This window comes from Aspergillus luchuensis, chromosome 3, assembly GCF_016861625.1.
Source record: "Aspergillus luchuensis IFO 4308 DNA, chromosome 3, nearly complete sequence".
NCBI lineage: Eukaryota > Fungi > Ascomycota > Eurotiomycetes > Eurotiales > Aspergillaceae > Aspergillus > Aspergillus luchuensis.
In genome coordinates, this window is record NC_054851.1 from 2584097 (window position 1) to 2608729 (window position 24633).

At 52.1% G+C, this 24633-nt stretch overlaps 9 protein-coding genes across 9 annotated transcripts; 4 read left to right on the forward strand and 5 right to left on the reverse strand.

The window, feature by feature from the left end:
• Window positions 1-3200: 3200 nt before the first annotated feature.
• AKAW2_30874S (uncharacterized protein) lies at window positions 3201-5354 on the forward strand (the record flags this gene model as incomplete). The annotated part of the gene is made up of 1 exon (XM_041687437.1): window positions 3201-5354. One exon carries the CDS (start codon window positions 3201-3203, stop codon window positions 5352-5354), a length of 2154 nt encoding a protein of 717 aa, XP_041541321.1.
• Window positions 5355-5705: 351 nt separating this feature from the next.
• Window positions 5706-6867, forward strand: AKAW2_30875S (uncharacterized protein; the record flags this gene model as incomplete). The annotated part of the gene is made up of 2 exons (XM_041687438.1): window positions 5706-6073; window positions 6153-6867. The coding sequence occupies 2 exons, from the start codon at window positions 5706-5708 to the stop codon at window positions 6865-6867; spliced, it is 1083 nt and encodes a 360-aa protein (XP_041541322.1).
• Window positions 6868-8481: 1614 nt separating this feature from the next.
• AKAW2_30876S (arylsulfotransferase family protein) lies at window positions 8482-10252 on the forward strand (the record flags this gene model as incomplete). Its single annotated transcript, XM_041687439.1, has 3 exons — window positions 8482-8862; window positions 8916-10028; window positions 10082-10252. The coding sequence occupies 3 exons, from the start codon at window positions 8482-8484 to the stop codon at window positions 10250-10252; spliced, it is 1665 nt and encodes a 554-aa protein (XP_041541323.1).
• A 234-nt stretch (window positions 10253-10486) lies between these two features.
• AKAW2_30877A (GPI anchored serine-threonine rich protein) lies at window positions 10487-11238 on the reverse strand (the record flags this gene model as incomplete). The annotated part of the gene is made up of 3 exons (XM_041687440.1): window positions 10487-10763; window positions 10857-10955; window positions 11039-11238. The coding sequence occupies 3 exons, from the start codon at window positions 11236-11238 to the stop codon at window positions 10487-10489; spliced, it is 576 nt and encodes a 191-aa protein (XP_041541324.1).
• Window positions 11239-11891: 653 nt separating this feature from the next.
• Window positions 11892-14935, reverse strand: AKAW2_30878A (NEDD4 family E3 ubiquitin-protein ligase; the record flags this gene model as incomplete). Its single annotated transcript, XM_041687441.1, has 10 exons — window positions 11892-11991; window positions 12041-12436; window positions 12488-12625; window positions 12673-12966; window positions 13016-14228; window positions 14303-14436; window positions 14496-14601; window positions 14660-14698; window positions 14782-14804; window positions 14916-14935. 10 exons carry the CDS (start codon window positions 14933-14935, stop codon window positions 11892-11894), a joined length of 2463 nt encoding a protein of 820 aa, XP_041541325.1.
• Window positions 14936-17318: 2383 nt separating this feature from the next.
• Window positions 17319-18150, reverse strand: SGN1 (cytoplasmic RNA-binding protein; the record flags this gene model as incomplete). Its single annotated transcript, XM_041687442.1, has 4 exons — window positions 17319-17477; window positions 17539-17626; window positions 17687-17943; window positions 18082-18150. The coding sequence occupies 4 exons, from the start codon at window positions 18148-18150 to the stop codon at window positions 17319-17321; spliced, it is 573 nt and encodes a 190-aa protein (XP_041541326.1).
• Window positions 18151-18944: 794 nt separating this feature from the next.
• On the reverse strand, window positions 18945-19760 carry VPS29 (vacuolar protein sorting-associated protein 29; the record flags this gene model as incomplete). Its single annotated transcript, XM_041687443.1, has 2 exons — window positions 18945-19061; window positions 19131-19760. 2 exons carry the CDS (start codon window positions 19758-19760, stop codon window positions 18945-18947), a joined length of 747 nt encoding a protein of 248 aa, XP_041541327.1.
• A 419-nt stretch (window positions 19761-20179) lies between these two features.
• Window positions 20180-20944, reverse strand: AKAW2_30881A (LOG family protein; the record flags this gene model as incomplete). Its single annotated transcript, XM_041687444.1, has 2 exons — window positions 20180-20840; window positions 20904-20944. The coding sequence occupies 2 exons, from the start codon at window positions 20942-20944 to the stop codon at window positions 20180-20182; spliced, it is 702 nt and encodes a 233-aa protein (XP_041541328.1).
• Window positions 20945-22435: 1491 nt separating this feature from the next.
• Window positions 22436-23677, forward strand: AKAW2_30882S (alanine--glyoxylate transaminase; the record flags this gene model as incomplete). Its single annotated transcript, XM_041687445.1, has 2 exons — window positions 22436-22524; window positions 22606-23677. 2 exons carry the CDS (start codon window positions 22436-22438, stop codon window positions 23675-23677), a joined length of 1161 nt encoding a protein of 386 aa, XP_041541329.1.
• Window positions 23678-24633: the final 956 nt, after the last annotated feature.

Here is a 24633-nt window from a genome sequence, read left to right on the forward strand (position 1 = left end):
TGGCCAAGCTCGTCCGTCATTTGACCTAAGGACCGAATACAGCAATAACAGCGAGCGCCGGTTAAATGAGCCATGAAGATTGTCTTCACTAGCTACAAACAGTAGACACCGGCGCGCAAAAAATTCCCGCATGACGAATTAATTTGAGCGTAGTGCGGGGTGTGGGGAAATAGGCGTAGGGAATCTTTTCTGCAGTCGGCACCTGAGAAACATCCGAGCAACGGCCCCCTCCCGCTCAGATGAGGATCAACAAGTTCAAAATCATCCCCTTTGGAGGATGACTCGGAAATTCCATGCCTCGGGATAATGAGGTCCGATGAGATGTGAGATTCTCGGGTGTCCCGACGGCAGAGGCACCTGAGGCCAAGATTTTACCGTGGTTATAAACCGGGAGTACCCAACGCCTCAAGCCTCTAAGCCGTCAACATGATTCTCCAGGAAAGAATCTGAGAAGCCCACTGCCAGCACATTTTCTAGGACAGTCGACCGCTTGAGTGCTTGGAGGGCAGGGTTGAAAATCAGCTTTCTCTGTCGGTCATTGCGAGGCTAGTCAACGGCAACCCAGCAATGAGGATGAAGCGACAGGCCATGTTGGATGCGAGAGTGTAGGAAGCTGTCGGCCTCAGGCATTAAAATCTGTGATATAGACGGTTGGCACATTGTGATAAAGCCCTTGTTGTGGGAGCGACTTCGTATTGAGTGCCCCTCCTCTGGCAGGAATCCCTTAGGGGGCGTCTGGGGGTGGAGAACCAACGAGCAAGCGTGCCATGAAGCAGTGCTGGCGTGAACTCAATCGCAAGCTATGCTGTGGCTGGTGGAGATGATAGGCAGACGAGGACGCGAGTGGATGATGTAACGAGCCTTGCTCAACCGCCGATCCCGGGACTGATCTGCTGGTGGAAAAGGAGTGAAAGACTGACGGTGCGAGAGCGAGCGAGAGCCAGATAGTGGGAAGGGAACAATGCCCATGTGTAGTGAACCTAAAATCGGGTGGTTGAGGAACAGATCCATGGAACTACGAGTTGTCATGAGCGAATTGGCATCGGTGGGCAGTGCAGAGTAGTGGTGGTGGTAGCCTAAATGTCTGACTGGGAGTGTCACAGGGTTTTAAATGGATGTCTTCCATGGCAAACATAGCCAGCAGATTGGGGGAGAGAGGAAGGCGAGAATCCATGTTATAACTAGGGCAGTTGGGGAGTACAATAGTGTGTGTTTAATCTACCTGGAAGTGTCTCAACTTTCAGACGGAGGGTACTTGACCGGGTAGATGCAGCAATGTAACGAGACGGAGGTTTTCATACCAGTACGGGTATGGGTAGGAATTGGAAAGAATAGAAACCCGCCCGCTGTATGTATGGAGTGTATGGGTGTATGTATGGTACTTTGTGGGCGGCAAAAGACCCCTGCTAGAGCGGATGTTAGCGCGGCCAATACCCCGGGCATCCATGGCCCAGTCCAGGCCCGGCATCACATCATGGGCTCCACTCGTTCAGGCAGTGATTCGACGTGTCATCCTCCTCCATCAATAATAGCAGCAGCTGTAGTACTGTATGTATGTATGTACTACTCTAGTACTGCATCTCGCTTTTGGATGGTCCTTTTGTCGCCCGGTTTTCCTCCCCTGTCACAAGTAGTCACTCACACTCACATATTGTAATCATGATGAGAGAATAACTAACTAATCCCATCTCTCTTTCTCTCTTTTCACCCCCCTCTAGTTGAACTGACTGACTGACTAAACCACCACCACCACCACCCTCTTCTGCCTCCCTCCCTTGAATACTTCCTCCACTCCCGTATCCCGGGTTCTTCCTTCTTCTCCCAACTTCTTTTCCCTACTTACCCTTTCCACTCAACCAAAATCCTTCATCTTCCCAATTAACCTTTTTTTCGCCTCTCAAACCGGTTTGGTCCCTGGTCGGACTTCCGTAAGTATTGAAATTCCCCTCTCATCGGGTTCCTAATTATCTCCCAATAGTCGCCTTTTTCTTAACGGTATTTTCCCTCTAGGTTGACCTGAACAACACCACCAACAACATCAACATCAACATAATTATTCAAGATTATGATTATTATTCTGACTACTATTACCACAACCGTTTTCTAACCCGACAACGTCCGCCTTCCTTCGTCTCCCTTGGTACTCCTCTTTCTCTCTTCCTCCCACCCATACTTTCTTCCTCTTTCCTCTCTTTCTCCCAACCGTACTCTCCCTCTTTACCTCTCTCTACAACACACTCCTCTCGATTTCTCCCTCTCTTGGGTTTGACTACCTACTACTACTAGCTTCGGGTGCTATCTATTCATTCCACTCGAACTACTTTACTATCCACACCCACACTAGAATAACTAGTATCTACCACTGGTTATTATTAATAGATTACGCCACCGCCCAACCTACTTACCATTACCATCCCGTGGGAACTGGGAAGGGTTGCCCTCTTACTTCTACCACCCATCAATCATTACTACTGCTGCTACTGCTGCTACTACTACTTTGCCTAGCCGTGGATCCGCTTCAGCTGGCTTCCCCTTCCCGGCGTGCATGTGACCTGCCTGGGAAGGAGGTTCCTCTTTAGGTTCTGCTTGATAGTTTGGACGCTGTGTCTTCCAGAACTCCGACCGGTCTTTATTATTCTTGCTGGTCTTTGTTCACGGCTTTTTGGTCGCTCTCTCCTGTCCTGTTCCTTCCTTCCCCTCCCCAACTTAATCTGGTCATACTTGGGGATCCAGACAGCCCGGACTCTTATCATCAATATCCCTCTTCCTTTTTCGACCAATCCTAGTTGCCCTTCCAACTCCCTTCCCCCAGTCTGATCCAATAATCTTACGTCTTCACGCAGCAGCCTTGTTGCATGCTTTCACTGTCGGAGCTCCGGCTATCCGTTTCTTGTTGGGGCTCCCCCCGTGTTTCCTTTCTCCCCCTTGCTGGGTTCCCACCGGTCGCAAACAACGACGTCTGACCGATCGGCGGCAACCTTCATTCCCTCGTTGCCTGCTCCTCTCTTCCCTTCATTTTACTCCATCGTTCTCCCCCCCGGATTTAGATCGCATTTGCATGCACAGGTGCATGGGGTCTGCGTGGCAAACAACTTTCGACTGTACCGTGCTTCTTACGTGGCGCCTCTAACTTGTCGCATTCCCGTCGCATTTGCGCAGATCCGCCTCTCTACATTCTTCCGCGCTCAACCTCGCATGGCATGTTTCGCCTGCTTCCTTGGTCCTCTGCTATCGGGGGCAACAAGGTGATGGCCGAGGAGCTTAAAATGCTCTCGACCTCGCCGCACTGCGCCGCCTCGGGCGTCAGTGGCCTGCCATTACCGCAGTTGAAGCGCAAGCGCTCTGATTCTAGCGATTCCGCCCCCGCTCGAGATGCCCCGGTCGCAACCAAGCTGCGCGCCGACGATGGGCCCTCAAAACCCGTCAGCCTTCAGCAAGACCCTTCCCTACCTGCCACCAGCGCCGTGACGGTGTCGCACCAAGCTGGGCCGGACGGTCGCGCCCAGCCGATCTCGGAGTCGTCACATCCGTCGCAATCTGGTCAAAGCGCGATTACAAATGTCTCGGAGATAACGCAGCAGGACGGCACTTCCCCAAAGGTCGACGCGGACACGCTACGCGAGACCCTTGAAGCGCAGCTGAGTCTGGAGGTGTTGTTGAAACACAATGAGCTCAGGCTGATCGATCAAGAGATTGCCAAATGCCAGGTCGCGCTGGAACAACTCCGTCGATGTGCCGAGATACCATATCCGGGATCCATGGTGGCGGGCTATTCGCAGTCGGTCAGCAATGGTACGGGTGTCGCGGTCTGGGCTCCTGAAAATGGACCTGCGCCGCAGTCGCCCGCGCCATGGGGTGTCGTGGAGGGTCCCTACTCGCGCCACTACTCTAGATGGCTCCTACCGGATCCTCGATTCGACGGTGGCGAAGTTGAGCCCGATACTCCTCTCAGTGGGCTACCTCTCATGGAAGGCCGCACGACGCGGGGGAGTTCGGGCGATCTGGGCTCGCTGGCTGGCAAGACACGGCCTCAGCGCGGCTCGGCAAGTGCTAAGCTCCAGGCTCTGCCCAACGGCTACCCAGCACCCAAGGACAAGGCTGGTCCCATGCTTATTCGACGAAAGTCGGATAATGTACTTGTCAAGCTGGTGTGTCTGGACTGCGGTCGGGACAATTTCTCCAGCACCCAAGGATTCATCAACCATTGTCGCATTGCACATAGTCGGAACTACACCAGCCATGATGCAGCGGCGATGGAGTCTGGCAAGCCCGTTGAAGTCGACGAGGCTGGCGCCGTTGTTGGCGGCCGGGTGGAGAGCTCCAGTACAGCAGGCACCGGCGGGTTCGTCCACCCGCTGATTCGAACTGCACATGGCATTGAGCCATCATCTAAAACACCGTCGTCCTCAGCGTCTGAAGCCGCGGGCGGTAACGCAAGTCCCCGGAAGCGATCCTGCCCGAGTCGACGGGCATCGACCGGGGTGGAAACTCCTCGTGCGGCTGCCCGTCCCCAGTTGGAAAACCACCGTGGCACACCTGCTGCCGCTGCCACTTCGAGTCATACTTCGTTCATGGGCTCGCCCGCTACCCCTCACCTGTCGTCTCTCATGCAGTCCCGGGGCGTGGGGCTGGACCTTGATCGGTTGGTCGGGGAGGCAAAGACAACAGTGGACCTCGGCGAGTACTCTTCGGACGAGGGCGAGTCGGACAGCGAGTCTGTGGCACCACCGGAAGCGATGAGTCACGAGCAGAAGGCAGCTGCAGTCCGTGCGGGCAGGCAACCCATGCGGACCACGGCCTCGCAGACTGCGCCCCAGCGCCCGGGCAGCCGCAAGGGGCTCGATAAAACGAGTCACAACCCTTTCCCCTTTGAGTCATTGACCCCGACCAAGCCTGTTCTATATCAATCTCCCTATGGAGCGGTATCCCGGCCGCCGCAGCTTGACGGGCTGCGAGAGGTGGACGGGACCGAGCCCTCGTCCAACCTCAGCCCAAATACTATCGAATCGAACCAGGCGCCAAGTCTCGTCAGTGATGACGACGACTATGAAGCGGCCTCGGATTCGGAGAGCCCTGGGCCTAGCTCGTCGGAGGCGGGCGATGCGGAGGAGGATTTCGGTCATATTGGCGTGGAAGACGACGAGGACAGCACGACGTCCACGACGGCGCCAGAGGCCAAGTCGGACATGGGCATGTTCCGGCGCCGGAACAAGAAGAAGAAAGAAGGGGTCATGTCGGCCTCACTGGGACCATTAAGTCGCAGCCGGGATGAGAAGCGCGTGAGCTTTGCGAGCCCAGATGCGAGCCCTGCCAAGGGCAAGAAGGACAGTCCGCGCCGGCCTAGCGGACGATAAACGATAGAATTGCACGTGTTTAATGTATGAGGATACTCTCCTTTCCTTCATGTATGGACTTTAGGTACTTGATAAATTGCGGTCAGGAATTTTGCGAGCGGCCGGGGTTTAGGATGGTTTAGCGATGGCGGATATGATGATTAGTAGACGCCTGTAACAAATGCTTGGATTATACCTACATTGTAGTGAACTTTTGGAATACTAGATTGTAGATTGATTGATATGGAAGAACCCTACCGCTCGGAAGCGGCCAGACCATCCGCAGCTCCATAATCCCCAAACAACCACAACCGTCATCCCCCATCTTACCTCCAGCAAAAAACCAACATACCAATATTCATACAAAGTACAATGAACCACCTCCACCCCCAAAGCATCTCCCCCCAAGCCTTCCAGCACCTCCTATCCCAATACCCAAAAACAGTGGACCTTCTCTCCCGCCGCAAAGCCGCCGCCAAGATCAAGCGCAAACCGGTAGGGGCAGCGGCAGCAGCAGCACCAAAAACAAAGCAGAAATCATCCTGGACAGCAACAGGCACGAGATCCAAAGCAGAAGAAGAGTTTATTACTGCTAAAGTTAATGAGTTCTTGTCGCTGGACCGGTTTAGGTATGAGGGATTACGGGGGGTGGTTGCTACGAGAGCACAGGCGGAGGAGGGAAAGGATGGGTATGGATACTTGGAGAAAGACGAGTTGGTGAGGTTGATGGAGTGGAAAATGTATGCCCCCCTTACACTTTTCATTTATTATACTTTTATATATAACATGATGATAAATATGGTACTGATTTGGGAATAGGCAACATGGCACCTTCCGCCCGGCATTACTAGGCATGATACGCTCGAACTCAGAGAGTGTGGTTAGGGATGCTACGGGGAGGGCGTTTAAGGCTCTCACCACCCACCGTACGTCTAAGGAAGGTGATGAGGAGGAGAAGTTTCCAAGCGAAGCGTTGGATATCCTGACGAAAGCGTTACGAGGCGTGGGAGTGGCTACAGCTTCGTTGGTGTTGTCGCTTGCTTCTACTGCAGATGTACCGTTTTATAGCGATGATGTGTACCTGTGGGTTTGTATGGAGGAGGTTCCATCTTCTAGTACTTCTGGATGTGACTCTGGGGAGGGTGAGGCTGAGGCAGAAGCAGCAGATAGACTCAAAAGAGGGGTGTATAAACGGTTGAATGGCGAGTTGAATGTCAAGTATACGATGAAGGAGTATCGAGAGTTATGGGAGGGGGTGAAGGGGTTGAGGGAAAGGTTAGAAGGAAAAGAGAAGGGAGTGTCTGGGTTGGAGGTGGAAAAGGTGGCGTTGGTGGTGAGGTATTATGCTTTGTTGGAGGGTGGGCAGAGTGATGATGGGGATGGTGGTGATAAGAAGGGATCTGAGGGAATGAAGGTGGAGGAAGAAGAGGAAGGAACTAAAAGGGAAAAGAGAAAATTGGAGGATGAACAGCCAACAGGAGAAGGCAGACGGAGAAGCAAGAGATTGGACAGTCGCAGGATTAATCCTGCTTGATTTGATAAGTAGTCTGGAGTTGACTATTGAATGATATGGAAATTGATGGTTGTGATAAGTACTCATTTAGTGCGAGATTAGGATCCATTCGCCATCAGCTGCTCCATTGGCGTGCATGAGATACGTAAGTCCACTTCGGACTCGGTATAAATCACCTGTTTGGGTGTAGATGCCACCGAGATGAGCTATAGAATACATGCTTACCCTAATGTAAGTAAATGAGATTGGTTAAGCATGATTTAATGAACCAGTATGCACAGCAATATCTTTGTTCATGGTCTAGTTGCCCCCGCAAATATGTGAAATTAAGGCGGGTCTAAGCTCCTGACGGTGTAAACCCGCATACGAATGATTCAGCTTTTCATTATCATCAAATACATGCTTAATATCATGCCAGAGGTTTCCCCGACGATGAATGAATCCACAGAGCGCCACAAGGGAATTTCTGGCTGTGGGGGAACCCTAGAACAAGGGAGATGAAGATACATACATACCAGACTTCAACGGGCCAAGGAAGCTGCAGAACTATATTATGCCCATACCAAGTGAAGAATTTATGTGTGCAGATGGCTGCCATGATTGATGACAGCCTGGCTTGGGTGCTACGAGTGGTGTAGCTCTTTTCTGGGGACTGCTGTGCCTGATACTACCTCAAATAGCACTGTTTATAGATTGAAGGAGATTCTGGGGCAAGAAATGGGCAATGATCACGTGAGTAGGGTCACACTCAGGGGTTTAGTTTAAACTGGATTCATTCTTGGCTCTGAAACATCTCCTTAATTGCTTCAACTATACTATCATTCTTGGCATGATATGCATTCCGTTTTCGGTTGGCATTTGCATCGTCTCTCTCTCTCCGATGGCAAACCGATCCTTGGATGCAACTGCACAGCTAACCGCCGGGGAAGTCAGAGATTGCGCGGTCGCCAGATTAATGCTGCCTGATAACTGGTATATTATTATCCATCATGATCCATTTCGCCATCTGCAACTCCAGTGGCGTGCATAGCATACGTACTCGAACTGTCACCTGTCCTGTTGGCGTTCTCTTCTAGTACTACTATCCAAGTGCCGCATTCGCAACGCCATCCGTTTTCAGAACTTCCACATTCAACTGTCTACTATATCAATTCCCCGTACCATTTCCATTCCGTCCTGGTCTATTATGACCGACGCAGATAAGGTTCTCCGACTCCGAATCCTTGGATGCTTCTCATCACATCCCACTATAATTGGCTTTTTCAACTGTCCGTCCGCGTGGTTCTCCACTACTAGCGCTGCCACCAGTGGATCCGCCTCCCACCAATTCATCCTGAAATGCCAACATGCCTACGAATCTGTCATCCCACTCCAGTCTAGCGCTGCATCCACACGAACGTCTGGGGCCCGGCTAACCTCTCTCCCGTTCGCTCGTTGGGTGGCTTCGGTCCATGATTTGCGACTATCCGCGTCATGCTCTGTCCCACCTCCTAACTGCCCGCGCCCACTCGCTCTCTCCGTTTGCAGCGTATCGCCTTTTTCTCCGTCACCATGCACGACTCTTTCTTCCTCTGGCAGGCTAGTTCTCTTCCATTGACTACTACCTGCCTGTCGTGCTGCTTCAATCTGCCGTAGATGGCCGTGCTGCTGGTTCTCTGGGCCTTGTGGCCCATACTGGCATCGGCCTTCTCATGGCATGGCCTCTGGTATGACCTGGGCTTTCTGGGTCCTCATCCCACTCTGAAATATGAGTCGTTTGACCAGGAATCTCCCGAGGTCAATGTCCTGCGCTGGGACCCGCGATGTGAAGAGGGCTACGTTTTTCTTAGCCCTCGCGGTCATTCATACCCAGACCCGGGGCCGCTAGTCTACGACAGCCAGGGGAATTTGGTATGGACTGAGCGGGAATTTGGCCAGATCATGGACCTCAAAGTTCAACGCTACATGGGGGAGGATTACCTGACATTCTGGGCGGGAGACGACGACGGCACACGGGGACTCGGCCAATATTACATGGTAGGTAGCAGCTGCATAACTGACTGGTAGTGATCGAAGCTTATCATTCATAGCTGAATTCCTCCTACGACGTCGTTTACATCGTATCCCCCGCCAACGGATATACCGGCGACGTGCACGAATTCAAAATCACCGACGAGGGCACCGCACTCATGACCATCTACGACATTTGCGAGGCAGACCTTTCCTCCGTCGACGGACCCGAAGACGGCTGGATCTACGACGGACTCTTCCAAGAGATAGACATTGCGACGGGCGAGTTGCTCTTCGAATGGCGAGCCAGCGATTACTACGACATCGACGAATCCTACTACCCCCTCGGCGAGAAAGGCTCCGCCCCAACCGCCCACGACGCCTACGACTTCTTTCATATCAACAGCATCGACAAACACCCCAACGGAAATTACCTCGTTTCATCCCGCTACATGCACACCGTCACCTGCATCAGCCCCTGGGGCGAGATCCTCTGGGTGCTAGGCGGGAAGCGCAATACCTTCAAGGACATATCCCCGGACAAGTCCGCCACGGGAATTACCTGGCAGCACGACGCACGCTGGCAATCCGAGACGATCATCACGCTGCTCGACAACGGAGCGCACGAGCATCTCAACACTAGAGACCACACCCGCGGGTTCATGATCGAATTGAACTTCGACGACTGGACAGCCAACACCCTGCACGTCTACGACAGTCCCGGCTCCTTTAGCAGCCACTCCCAGGGCAGCCTGCAGGTGCTTCCCCGGACGGGCCATGTCTTCATCGGCTGGGGCAAGCCATCAGCGTACACCGAGTTCACCGTGGACGGCGAAGTGCTGTGCGACTTTCACTGGGGGCCGCGCGTCTTCTTCTGGTTGGGATGGATCAAATCGTACCGCGCGCAAAAGTTCCACTGGGTTGGACGGCCGCGAGTGCCGCCGGATGTGGCGGTCGACGAGGCGGGTGACACGGCATATGTGAGCTGGAACGGGGCGACGGATATTGCAGGGTGGGTGCTGCAGCGGGCGAGGAATTCCAGTGCGGGCGAGGATGATTATGAGAGTGTGGCGTATACGCCGAAAGAGGGATTCGAGACGCAGGTGGATTTGATAGGAGAGGGATATTTCCGCCTGATGGCGGTGGATTTGGAGGGGAATGAAATGGGCGTGACGAGGGGGTTTGAGGGATGCGTAAGTGCCGACACCTTTGGGCATATAAGTACGAAGCTAACTGATACGAACAGGAGTTAACCGACATCGATATCGATGACGGCTCAACTAGCACATTTTTCGTCTTCTCCGAACGACCTTTCCAATGGATGCTCGTAGGGACATTCACCACGGGAGCAGTGGTAGTAGGAGCATGGAGGGCGAGGAAACGCATACAGTCGATTTTTGAGAGATATTTTTGTTGATACCCATATACCATATACCCATTTGCAATGCATTATACATATACATTATCCAGCCTCCATAATAAATAAGTAAATAGTAGCATTACATCCACCCTTCCCTACCACCACATAACATTAACATACATCCATCCCCACCTATTACCACAACTCCCAACTCACATCCCACACCTCAACCCTACCATCCTACACTACTACATAGTAATACAGTAGTACAGTAGTATAGTAAGTAAGACCCTAAACCAGCGCAACAACCAACCCAGCCAACCCCATCATCCCCGCCCCAGCAACCCCCTCCCCAACCCTAACACTCCCCGCCGCCCCAGACGAAGTCGCCGCCGCAACAGCAGTCCTACTACTCGTCTGTGACGACGTACTACTCACGACCGTCTTCGACGACCTCACACTAGTAGAAGTCGAATACAGCGAATTCGCCTCCGCCGCATTACAATACTCCATTTTCTGTTGATCGGCCGAGGTATGATTTGGGTCGGAGGGGCAGTCATTGTAGCATCTATACATCGACAAACACCATTAGTATGCTAATGCTATCCCCTACACATTCCATTCTCATGGGGATAGGAGGAAGGAGGAAGGAGTATCATACGTAAGCATATTCTTGCTCTGCGTACACAGACATGACCAATCATTCTGGGAACATTTGTCCATTTGGGGTTTCATTTGGGAGAGGCATGCGTCGAGGATACTATTATTTCCATTATCATCATTAGTATTTCGTTGGTGTATATATGTGGGATTGTTTTCTGGGGTACAGGGATGGAGGCATACTTCTTCGCGCATTGTTGGTAGGGACTGCTGCTGCTGCTGTCGCTGCTACTACTGCCAGTAGAGGTCGGCGCTGGGGGTTGTGCGCCGGAATCTGTACCTGCTGCTGCTGCTGCTGCGCCGGTTTCTGCGGCGGGAGAGGCGGCGGAGAGGGAGGCGAGGGTCAGGGTTAGGAGGTAGATGAGGTTCAGTCTGAGTTGCATTTTGTCTGTTTCTTTCTCTTTTCAGTCCTTTCTTCTGGTCAAAGTATTGGTGGTGTGTTGGTGGTGGGTAGAATGTGATTATATGATAGAAGGGTATAGTATATAATATATATCTGGGAAATGAGAGTGATTGAAGAGTATGATACTTTGTCGTGGAAGGCATCAGGTTTATATCTATCTACCATCCATATAGTAATAATCTAGAGTACGGAGCAGGTGTGGTATGGACCCGCCGATTATTGGTGGCGTACGATATATCATATACTACTCTCTCTTCTGGGTACATGACTTGGAGGTTTCCAGACCGATTCTCTTCGATCATTAGTTCGGCATGGAACGTCGAATATGGGAATATGCTGTGCGTCTTGGCTGCTGGCCAAACCTACACATCGGTGAACATCCTGCCAATTGGAAGTATTCGACATTCTACTCCATACACCTCGCCCAATGGCTGCGGGCGCCGCAATAATACACTATATACAGTTCACTAAGCCCACTGCCGCCCTGCCTGCTAACCGAACAATATATCGACGAAAAGAGATAGTCCCCTCTCGGATCGTCTCCTCGCAGGCATAGTCCGTAACGTTATTCGGACACCATGTTTTGCCTTGCGTCGATGCTAGAGGTCATATGCAATATCACCCATCACCTGTCTACTCTTGTCCAAAACCTAATGTCTCCTCCACGGCAATGGACAGCTTGTGCTCCAAAACGTCGTGCGTCTTGTACGGCGGCAGATCCAGTCGGTTGAAACTGGCTGAGTTAGTATGCGCTGTAATCTTGCGTGAGTATAGGGGCTTACCAGGTGTGCGACTTGGGCAGCGCGATTGGATCGCCCGACTTCTCAATGGTGAACCGTCTCGGTCCGTCCGAACCCTGCAGATCCTTGAATCCATTGACCGGAATACGAGATGTTCCCGTGGTGAACTGCAGCAGACGCGACTTCTGCTCCGCATCCCAGGTGCGCACGATCTTCCAGAAGTTCTGGATCACCTCGTCCTGTTCCTGGTAGCCGCGGTAATCCGTGTGCTTCTTCCAGTCATCCACATCGATGTCTGCAATACCGCCGATCAGCAACTCCAGCTCGCGCTCGTCGAACACGTTGACCAGATCTGCCGGAATCAGCTCGTTGAAGCCCGACATGAACGCGTTGAACTGCTCCTCGACCCGCTTCACGATCTTCCATTCCGTGACCAATCTAATTCATTAGCTTTGCCAACATGCCAACAACGTAGCAGACAGTACTTACTCTACATATTCATGCTTGTTCTCGTTGGTAACGGGAATGTCCCGGCCCCCGGGCTTCAGATCGATCGTAGTGCGCTCACCAAACTTCTCATCGTCAACGCAGAAGGTCAATTCGATGATGCCCTCAATGTCGTTTTCCCTGCGCAGCGTTAGAATTGGCCCTCAACAACATCACGGGTAACATACAAAGTCCACGCCAGATTGCGGTGCAGATCCTCGTCTACACCCTCCATGTCCTGTAGCGACACCTTCTTCCGGAGCATCATCTTGTAGAACGCTCCGATGAAGAACGAGTCGAGGAAGCGCCGGTGGAAGATAGCCAGCCCGACCACGCGTCCAATGAACTTGAAGTAGTTCAAGTGCTCCGGGTTCACACCCGAATGGGGATTAATTTGCAGGGTATAATTATCGTGTGCGGAATACTCGAAAAGACAATAGAACGGGTTAAACATTTCGTGCGAAAGGAGGAAGAAGAATTCACTATTCAGTCAGTATTTCACCATTTCTCAGCCAAGGGGAAGAGACCTACCGGGAAAGACCACCGTAATCGAGACCGTCTTCACCGTCAAACTTGATCATCAACCGCTTCTTCAGATCCGAAGCGCTCTGCCGCATGATCTCGGCGTACGAATCCTCAAAGATGTTGTTACGCCGCACCTTCACGTGGCACTGGCCGGACATGATGCGCAGCGCGGGCTGCGACCGGAAGTAGATCAGCTTGCGGCGGAAGTCACGCTTGTACTGCGGCACGCCCTGATCCAACGACGATGGCAGACGGGGATCATCCCACGTGGTGGTCTTGGTGTTGTGGTCCACAAAGTACACCCGGGCTGTATTCGTCAACCGCATTTCCCATCCACTAGGCAGAGGGCCCAACTGAGACACTGGCTGCTGCTGGATGGTCGTGTTGCCGCCGTTGGCATTGTGCCCGTACATGCGGATGTACTGCTGTCGCCGAGGATCGACCCATGTGGTTGTCCGGGTGTTGTGGTCGACAAAGTAGGGCCGTCCCTCGGGTGTCGTCCGCTGCTCCCATCCGGGTGGGAGCTCACCAGTGCCTGCAGTGGTAGCTCCCGTGGCCATCATGGACACAGCGCTGGCGCTGCCACCGGCCGGCGGGGTATGGGCCTGCTGCGGTTGCGGTTGCGGGCTCTCCTGCAGATTTGGCGAATTGGCCCCTGTCCGGTCTTCCGGCAGCATCCGGCTCTGGTGAGCGCGGCGCTCCAGTTGCATGTTGGCCTCGCGCTGTGTGCGTTGCGTTTGCTCATTGTAGTTCGATGATGGCCGGGTCCAGGTGGTAGTCCGCGTGTTGTGATCCACATAGTAAGTACGTCCCAAGTTATCCTCCCGTCGCTCCCAGCCAGCTGGTAGTCGACCCTGGCTGTCCTCGAAGGAACTGAGATTGGTGCGAGAACCTTGAGGGCCAGCTGGAGGGGGGGCGGCGCCATTGACGGGGCCTACTGTGCTGGTCGGCCGGGTGGTTGAGGGGACTCGTTGGGGATGGAGCGACACGTTCGACGCGGCGGCGGACGGCTCGGCTTGGGCTGGGCTGACGGAAGGATGCGAAGCACTCGAAACCTGGGGAACGAGCCCACTGGAGGTCGACGACTGGGCATGTGAACGATGCAAGCCATTGGCCTGGTTCGGGATGGGGGTGCTGAGGTTGGTGGACAGGTTGATAATGAGCTTTCCGTGCACTACAAGATTATCATTGGATTTCTTCAAATCTCGGGTGAGCATTTCTAAATGGCGCGAGACGGCTGTCAGTATGGACGACCGGAAGAGGGGGTGAACACCATCCAATCTCGTGACTCACCATCGCCACCCATCTGTAGATCTATAACATCGCCGATCCGCACATTGATCACACCGAGGAAACCTTGGTCCTTCTTCTTGAACTTCTTCTGGTCAAAGATCTGGATTGCGAGGATACTGTCTTCATTGACTCGGCTGCATGGACCGGTGATTAGTGTCGGTCCACGAAGACAGACAATCCAGCGGGTCCTTACAGGTCAAACATCTCATTCCAGTAGGGGTTCAGCGTCTTCTTGATCACCGACGTCGTGTGGGTTTGCTCACCCCCGACGGTGGCCACAGCGAAGGGATCGGGAAATCCTATCGACGAAGCAAATGTCAGCTGGCAGTCATCCGTAGATCAAATGCGGGGACGTACGGAAGACATCGCGCTTGTATAACCCATCCGCTGCGATAACTATCGAACACACCAGTCAGTCTCACATCGTTCCACCATATCCCATCAAGGCCGTCGAGGATTCGCCGCCGAATCAAGCTTACTTGTGACCCGAAGATTTGGTTGCCTGCAAGTCATCGATGGTTAGCAATCTGTCGGTAGCACGACGCACATACAAAACACACGACGTTGATGTTCAAGACATCACGCAAGGGGAGGATCCGAGGTATGCACATACGCTGGCAGGTTGGAACCCATCCTGGAGGGAGGGAACAGGCAGACAATGACGCGCCTCTAAGTGCAGCAAAACGGCCGATCCGGACAAGCCTCAAAAGGTAAATCGCGGCGTGCGCATCCACCGCCGTCGACAGGCACGGACACCAAGCAGCAGCGGGAGAGGGAAGTGGCGTCAGGCGAAAGTCGTGGGGGGGAAGAGGAGAGGGGGGGGGTTGAAGGGAAAAGCGAACGGTGGAGGGTGGAGAGCGAGGGGAGAGGAGAGAGAGAGGTGGGCACGGGGGGCAGAAAGAGAGAGAGAAAAAGTAAAGACGATAAAAGATGAGGGTGACGATAACCAACGGGCCGAGCGAAGGCGTTTAGATGATGATGGAGAAGGAGGAGGCGCGGGCAGTCAGTCGTCGATAGTGTCTTTCCAGTCAGTCTCGCAGGCCAGTTTGGGGCTGAGCAGGGCAGTCCTGACGTTGCGCTTTGGGAGCCAATCACGGGGCCGCGAGGGGTTCGCCCGGGAGGTGCAGCAAAGCAACCACTTAAGAAGTTACTAAGTAAGTCACTTAAGTAACTAACTTTAGTTAACTAAGTAAGTAAGTACTTCTTAGTCAAGCAGACAAGGCAGAGACACACAAACACACACACAGAGACAAAGTCGTGGGACTTTGACCCGGAAGCAACAGGGAGGAGGGGAGAGACGAGCGAAAGGTTGGCGCGGGCAAAGGCGGATCTTCTTCTTCTTCCTCTACCTCTACTAGTAAACTAACGGGTATCCCGTTTGTGTGCTAGTCAAGTTTAGTTTGGGAACGATGCCCGTCTGGAAGAGTCCACGGAGTATCAGAGGATGAACGGTGGGTTTTTCTCCTGGTGCTTGTTCCGATGGTCGTGGCGAGAAAGGGAAAGGAGGGGGAGGGAAAGAGAAGGACGAGCGACTAACTAACTACTGACTAGAGAAACGTCAAAGCAGCTAAGCACAACTTGTTCTAGTCTCTGTATGTACTAGAGTCATGGAGTAATTAGTGGTGGTGGTAGTAGTGGTAGTAGTAGTATCTAGTAGTAAGTAGCACGACTCTCTCTAGAAAAAAAAAAGATAGATCGATCTCTACCGATATAAACACAGAAGATGCAATCGATCTCTTTCCTTCAATCCGATACTAGACAATAAGTTAATCTTAGTAACTTGCTACAGTAACCAGTCTAGTCTAGTCTAGATAGTATCGATGATTTCCCTCCGATCGTTTGGGCTGCCCGGAATTCCGCCCAAAAAACGCAGCCCCGCGGTCACATTTTCAATACTGATACTCTCTCAATTAGAGATTAAATAGTTAAAGTACGTAGATGCCTACTTTTATCTTTCACATACTGGAGTTAATCATATTCTATATCCCTCCCTCCGCCCCCCTCCAAGGCAGCCAAATTCTTCCCACGGAAAATTGCACTTCCCTCCCCCCCGCCTCTTCATCTCCTTCTCTTCCTTCTTCCAACTTAAAACTTACCAATCAATGAATGATATCTTCACACCATTACAGTCAATTACACAAGCACAGTGGGGCACAACACCCAAGGGAGGAAAGAAGAAGAAAAAAAAGCGATATGATTCCCTCTCTCTTGCTCCGCTCTGAGAAATAAACTCGTCAGCGCCTCGCATGGGTCGGCCTTTCTAGACTCTCTCTCCCAACTTGCTGACGGAGATTGGATGCTCCTCCGTCCCCCTTTCCCGCTTACTATTTGATGCTTGATATTCCCTCTCCAAATGCGACATCATGCCGGCCTTGCCGATAGTGATTGACCAAGCCACTGTACTTGATAGTAATTGGGTTTTAGTGTAGGGCTGTTCTGGCTGGGTATCCCGTCCTTCATTGGTGTAGATTTTTATTACTCAGTTATATTATGTCTATTTTTCTCATGACGTGATTCCCTGTTTTCTTCCGTCCTTGCTCCCTACAGTATTATTATTATTATTGGCATCGCCAATTCCAATGCCTTGCTGCCTTTTACTACATAGATTTTCTAGGAGCCACATATTTCTCTTTCTTTTTGCTGAACTCACAGCAGCTCCATTATTCTGTCTGTTCGACGACCGTCATTCCCAATTGTCCGTCCTCTTGACTAGTTTCTTTTTCTTGACGGTTCCTGTCGTAAAGCAAATTCTCTCTGTAGGCTTTATGATATCACAACAAGAAACAAGCGACTTTAGTGCTCCACCCATCTGGCGCAGTCCGAGATTGCCCGAGGGTTATCATACAAAGTACATCCCAGTCCAATAAACTCCAGAGGATTCCCTCACTAGATCAAGAGAGATGTGTGCATTTCAGACCTCGACCTGTGCGTCGCACCGGACGTCGCCACCGCGATGCCGCGTCGAGTCTGCACCTAACATTCGCTCGCATGCTTCGCCTCCTAGCAGACCATGCCCTTAGTAGGGCGCATAGCCGCGACCCCGGCCACGGTAGCCACCGCGATAGCCTCCACGGGGCGCAAAACCGCCACGGTACCCCCGACCACCACCACCGCGGAATCCACCTCGTCCACGACCGCGGCTCATGCCGGGCAGGTTGGTACGCTTGGGGACGACCTGTAAACCACAGAGTATGAGTATCATTCAATCGATCAATGGCCTCAATCATGCGACTTACCTTTAGGTTCCGGCCACGGAAGACACTCTCGTTCAGGACAAGGGCCTGAGCCACTAAACTGGGTTCCGCGAATTCTACATAGGCGTATCTGTAAATCATATCAGCATAGGTAATTCCCTGCCTGTCAGATGAATGCGCTGCAACATACCCCTTGGGCTGACCCGTGAACTTGTCCAGCAGGATAGTAACACGGTTTATTGAGCCGCAACTTTGAAAGTGTGCCTGAATCTCCTCGGGAGAGGCACCGTAGTCCACGTTGCCGACGAAGATACTCCGAGCGTCGATCTCCTCTTTGTCCTCACGCAGGTTCTCCGATTGCTGATCAAGTGTGGCTTGCATCTCGCGTAGCTTCGCTGCCTCGGATTCCATTTCGGCTACCCGTTTCTTCATCGCCGCAATCTCCTCCTAAGAGTCATAAAGAGAAATGGCACATTAGCTGGATCCAGTGAAAGACAAATCGTAAAGTCAAATAGAAGCAAGCCAAGAAACCAGCAAAAGAAAGCACCAAGCGTCAGGTTTTCAGCGCAAGCCATCAAAACGTACCTCATCATCACCAGCCTCCTCCTGGTGTTGCAGGCGCTCATCCTTGATCTCGTTCTCTTCCGTAGCCATTATTATTAAAGGTGTAGAGAGAGTCGCGTTGTGTTTTCTTCACGTCACTGAGTCGCAATGAAAGCTCAAGCGGCAACGATAGCTTCCGCGGAACTGGTTCTAGTGGGCGGGGGAGGGAAAGCTGCAGGAAAAATAAAAGGTCCGAGAAGGGCAGAAAGGACTGGCACCTAGAACTAAACTAGGACCTGTTCAAGTAGAGAAAGTAAGATAGGTGATAGGTGACTCGAGGGTGCAGAAACCAAATGTGATGCTTGCGTTGATCGACGCCGAAGTCACTGCTTGCTCTTTCCGGCCTAGCAGGTTTGTCATTGGACCACTCCCGTCGGTACCGCTCTACATCATCCTGAGCCCCTAGGACTCGGCAAGTTCCTAGTCGCATTGGCAGATGTTGGGATTCAATCCATCGCTACGTACGTATTTCCCAAGGCTTGCGGACCTGTAAATGTCTTTTTTCCCCTTCCTTTTAGGTTCGGGGACATCAAAGTTACGTAAAAATGTCCACCGTACAGCAAGGAGCCTGTCAATCTCCGTAGCAATTACCGCGCCCTCAGTATAATGCCGATAGAACCTATCATCTCCTTGGGTAGGGGTCTTATTTGCAGCAGGAATCATGCTATATGTCAGCTACTGCCCTACGTGATGCGACATGTTCGGGACAGACCATGGATTGCAACCATACATCGCTATCAACTAATTTAACATGAACAACATGAACAACAGTCGCATAGGTTAGAAGAACATCATTATCGTGCCTGGTTCTATGTATGTACAATAAGAAATTATAAAGCGTCAACTCATGAAGAAGGGATATTGTTCTTGCGGTAAGATACTTTCTCGACCGCGACTGTCTCAACCCCGTTGGCGTCCGTCTTCAGCTGGTAAACATACAACACGAGAACATCGCCTTGGATCTGCGGTACATCATTAGCATGGAGCACGTAAAATGTCTTGCAGTGAGCCCGTAGAGTTGCGCGACTTACATCCATCAAACAGAAACTAGGTGTCGGCTCCTCCCCTTCAGGCCAGTACCCCGTGCTCATGGCTCCGGTGGCGCTGCCCGGGTTGATAAAGAATCTCCCCTCCAGCTCAAAAGCTTCAAAGCGGTGGGTTCCACCCCATAGCAGTATATCAACATCCATCTGGCGGGCAGCGATCAGAAGGGCATCGGCGTCCCCCGGTGGGATGATGGTGTGGCCATGAGTAAAGCCGATGCGGAGACTCCCGTGAGTCACCACTTTGGAGAGGGGTAGGTTTGGGGAATCGACATCGAAGTCGCCTTTGACCAATTGCAAATCTGGAGCGACCTGTCGGAGGAATTCAAAAGTGCTCCGATCGGTGAGATTGCCGAGACAGAGGATCTGGCCGATCTTGCCTGGCGTCAGGAGTTTCCGGAACTGTGCGCGTGTTAATCGAGAACGGGGGATTGCGAAACAGAGAGGAGGGTCAAGAAGGATGGAGCAAAAGTGCGCACCTTGGCCGGGAGGTCCTAGCGAGTACAAGTCAGCAGACAGGTCAACCTGCGAGGATGCGATAAGGGATGAGGGGATGCGTACGGGGGCTCTGTCGGGGATGAAGAGGTCACCAATGACCAGGACTAGACGGGAAGTCATCCTAGAAGAAGCAAGCAAGGAAGTACTCAAGGCCCATTCCAAGTGGGCGTGGACTTGGGAGTATGATTGGCGAGACGTAGTAGGCGGACAGCAGACGGCGACGGTGATGGGAACGGGAATGGGAAATTAAGCTACGTATTGACTATCAGTTGCTCCTCCGGCGCGATGGAGCTCCGCGGGGAAAGCTTATGGACGCCCGCCGATGGATGCCTGCCACCCCGGGCTGCCCTAAGCCCTATCCTACAAGCCGTTCGGGATTAGCCTCTGTAGGTCACTTGGCTTGACAACTATCCATGAATCATTCTATTATAGGAGGCTCTATGCGACAATCTCAGTACTCATAACTATACAGGTTAGAGGTGTCGTGGTGCCATGTTGTATCGTGTATGCTGGTAGAGGATTGCTGAGTAATCGACCGCTTATTCTTGTCCCCAGTTCAACGCCATACGATCACTGCTGATTTGATACTCCCTCAGCATCTTAAGAACCTCCTCCACCTTCGTAGCCTCTGCAATGATACGAGCATTCTCAGGGCTCACCAGACCCTCTTTGACCGCGGCCTGGATCCACTGGAGAATCCCATTCCAGTAGCCGTTGATGTTCAGTAGGACGATGCCCGCCTTGTGGATACCAAGCTGGTTCCAGGTGGTCATTTCCATGAGTTCCTCCATGGTGCCAAATCCACCAGCAAGGGCAACGAAGCCTGACCCGGGACCGCCTTCAAGGACCTTCTGGGCCATCAATCTTTTGCGGGTATGCATGTCGGGGACGATGGTCACCATGCCGAAGTTGGATTCTTGTACGGACTGGTTCACGACACGCTCAGCAGCCTTGCCTTCCTTGCTTTGCGTGTCTGCTGCGGAGCCTTTGTAGCCTTCTTCGACCTCAACCAAGGCTTGCGGGATAATCCCCTGGACTGACTTGGGTCCTGATAATGAGACCAGGGTTTTGGCGAGCTCTCCCATGATACCAACGGTACCACCACCGTAAACCAGCTGCACATTGTGCTTGTGGAAATCTTGCGCAAGCGCACGAGCTGCTTCCAAATGGCTAGGAGAGTTACCCGGATAGGAGCCGCAGCTGATGGGGAATTAGTACTATCATTCTGAGAAGTACTGATGTATCCGGGGGAGGTCAGCCTACAAAACGCAGACCACTGCGGGTTTAGGCTCTTGGGTTGCCATTGTGATGATCCGATGGAGGGGTAAAGAGAGGGGTAGAAGTATCAAGGGATTCCAAACGGTAGCCCGACAAGTATCCTGTTGGAATGATTTGGACTAGGGACGTTGAAGAGGACAACTATTTATTCCTTTTGATGTAACCAGAATGAACGCAGACAAACTGCATGGAATGGATGGCAGGTCGTCGTTCAGCTGGAGACTCAGACCCACTTGGAAGAGAACCAAGGCTCCCCGAACCTCAGCATCGAATGGAAGACCAACAGCACCCCTCCACGACAGCATGTGGGCGCCGTAAGCAACCAGAACATTATCTATCCAGCAGATTCGGGCAGACATGTTTGCGCTTTCCTACATACATCTGTGAGGCCAAAAAACAAGACAATTTCATCGTTGCTGCTATGGAACGGAGAATCAGTAGGTGGGAAGTCCGAAGGTCTGGACTGCTCCGGGTGGTCACTAATTGATTCCAGATAAACGGACAAAGACCTGCGAATTGTGCTGACTGATGGTACATCTTGAGTAAGTAGTTAGTTAAGTCACCAGGATGAATCTTCAGAGACCTGGCCAAGATCGTCCACATGGACACTGCAGTGAGGGAGGACAGCGTAGTATGGGTCACTGCGCCGGTTGTGGCTGTTACTGAGATCTCATTTGTACAGAGACACAACTGACTTTCAACTTGCACTTGCCCAGAAGTATGCAAAGTAAATCAACAATGGCCCATCGTGCAGTCAACTACACTAGTTAGTCAATTTAACTAGTCATGTCATTTGTATGAGTCAAGACAGACACAGCCATTGTTGAACGCGGAGAAAATCGTGGGACGGAAGGGTCCGTCCGGGTTGGAGAAAGAATGGCGTCTTCCGGCCGATAGAATGTAAGGGAAAAAGGGGAATGATTTTGGAAAAAAGGGGAATGGAAAAAAATTTTTGAACGTGAGGAAATACAACTATTTCCCCGAAACCCGAATTCTTAAAAACCGAGTCCCATAAATCGTTTCCAATCTCACCCATCGCATAAAATCACCCGGAATCAGCCATTACACTAGGAAAAGTCCCATAGGGCGTGAAGTAGTGTGCCTGGGAGATACAGAGATTACAATTACTGCAATTACAGCCATTACTGCATCCAAGCCCGGCGATCCCCGAGGGAAACCCACGGTTGTTCCACCCTCCATCACAAGCAAAAGAGAGTTATCGTTATCCAATCTTCCTTTACCCCGCAGGCTCTCTCTCCCGTCGAGAGCCGATTCAATCAGCAACCCTGGCGGCCAAACGCACTCCCCAGCAGCGATTGAGCCTGATTTCCAGGCACCTGGATCAGCGACTCCCGCTGCCGGAGCTTAACACTCCCTTCTCGACCGAGAGGAACTCGTTGGCTCCCGACGATATCGAATATAAACCCCTCGATCGCACTGCTTCCACTCCGACTACCTCTCCTTCTACTCCTTCGACTCCTTCCTCTCCCACTGACTCCTCTCCCCCCGCCGCCAAAATGTCCTCCCAAGCCCCTCACCCCACCCTGTTGATCCCAGGGCCCATTGAATTCGACGATGCTGTCCTCCAGTCAATGGCTCACTATGCGTAAGTTAATCCATCCCCTTCCCCCCTCCTCGTCCTTTTTCCTCCGATCTGCCCCTCATTGACCGATTTCTTGGCTTCCAGTGAGAGCCATGTCGCCCCCGGTTTCGTCAAGACATTCGGAGAGACCCTGTCCATGGTCCGGAAACTCTTCCAGTCCTCCAACCCTGCTGCTCAGCCTTTCGTCATCTCCGGTAGTGGTACTCTCGGCTGGGATATCGTGGCCTCCAACCTGATCGAGAAGGGTGAGAATGCCCTGGTTCTGCACACCGGTTACTTCGCCGACTCCTTCGCTACCTGCTTGGAAACCTATGGCGCCAATGCCACCCAGCTCAAGGCCCCCATCGGCGAACGCCCCTCTTTCGAGCAGATTGAGCAGACCCTCAAGGAGAAGCCCTACAAGATCATCACCATCACCCACGTCGACACCTCGACCGGTGTCCTCAGCGACATCAAGCGCGTGGCTGAGGTCGTCCGCCGTGTCAGCCCCCAGACCCTGATCGTCGTCGACGGTGTCTGCAGTGTCGGCTGCGAAGAGATCGCCTTTGACGAATGGGACATTGACGTCGTCCTTACGGCCAGTCAGAAGGCCATTGGCTGCCCTCCCGGCCTCAGCATCCTGATGCTGTCCGGCCGTGCTATCGACACCTTCAAGACCCGCCAGACGCCCCCGTCCTCCTACTACGCCTCCATCGCCAACTGGCTCCCCATCATGCAGAACTACGAGAACTTCAAGCCCTCCTACTTCGCCACCCCTCCTACCCAGCTCGTCCACGCCCTGCACACCACCCTCTCCCAGATCACCGCCCGCCCCATGTCGGAGCGCTACGCCATCCACGCCCAGGCCTCCGACCGCGTCAAGGCTGCTGTCGCCGAGCTCGGTCTGCAGCAGGTCGCTTCCAAGCCCGAGAACCAGGCTCACGCCATGACGGCCATCTGGCTGCCGGAGGGCTTGGCTCCCCCGGACGTTCTGCCGGGTCTGCTGAAGCGCGGCGTCATCTTTGCAGCGGGTCTGCACAAGCAGGTTGCCACCAAGTACATCCGCTTCGGACACATGGGCGTCAGCGTTACGGATCCCAACCGTTCGGACGTCGACAAGGCCATTGCTGCCTTGAAGGAAGCCTTGACAGAGGCCAAGCAGGCCAAGGGACTGTAAAAATCAATCAGTACCATAACGATATCTTAGACGAACAAGCCAACAAAAAGAAATTATAACGAAATGAATAAAAATTGGATAAAACTATTTTGCATATAATATATGTCGTAATCTTCATACTTCGTATCAACCCGATCTCCCCGATGTCGGACACGCCGCGATAACGATAAATAGAAATATGGAAACAGCGATAGGAAATGACAGCTTCTGCCATATTACCCTATCGGGTTTACCATTTATTCCGTCTCCACTTGGCCTGCAGTATATCTAGTCTTACTATGTATGTATAGTATAGCACATACAGTATTGCATAATAATTGGAGCACTTCGAAAGTAAGATTTACTTCTACGTAGTATAGATTACGTGATATCCTGACAGTCATGCCATCATCATCATCATCATCACCTCGGTTAGTTCATAGTTACTCCATATTATTGATTCGGTGGTAAAGGTCCCCCACTACAGCCATATATATTTACCCACGCCTATGATCTATCATGACAAGACTGGCACAACTGTTAGTAGTACTAGTTACTAAGAACTTAGCATCATAGGTCACTGAGTCGAGCTATACTACCTGTAACAGATCTCACTTTGTAAACAAAACAGTAGTACGACTCAGGAGATGACCTAATCCGATTGAACCAACAGGCCATTGATGGAATGGAATGATCTATCCCCAGGCTAATTGACATGACAGACATACAAAAGCAGTGAGAAAACCCACAACCCAATTCCGATTGTTTTCTTTCAATCAAAGAAGAGAAGAAGCAAAGTGGCAGTTAGCAACGCTGTCTTGATGAATAAAAACTCAGACAGGAAGGTATATGGTATTTGAGGTTGGTGGGCGGCAAGGCGAGCAGTTGAGGATGATTCCTGACTCGTAAGACAAGGTGGAACAGAATGACACAAATGTAAGCATAGAGAATAGTATAGAAGAATGACAATGGAAAGT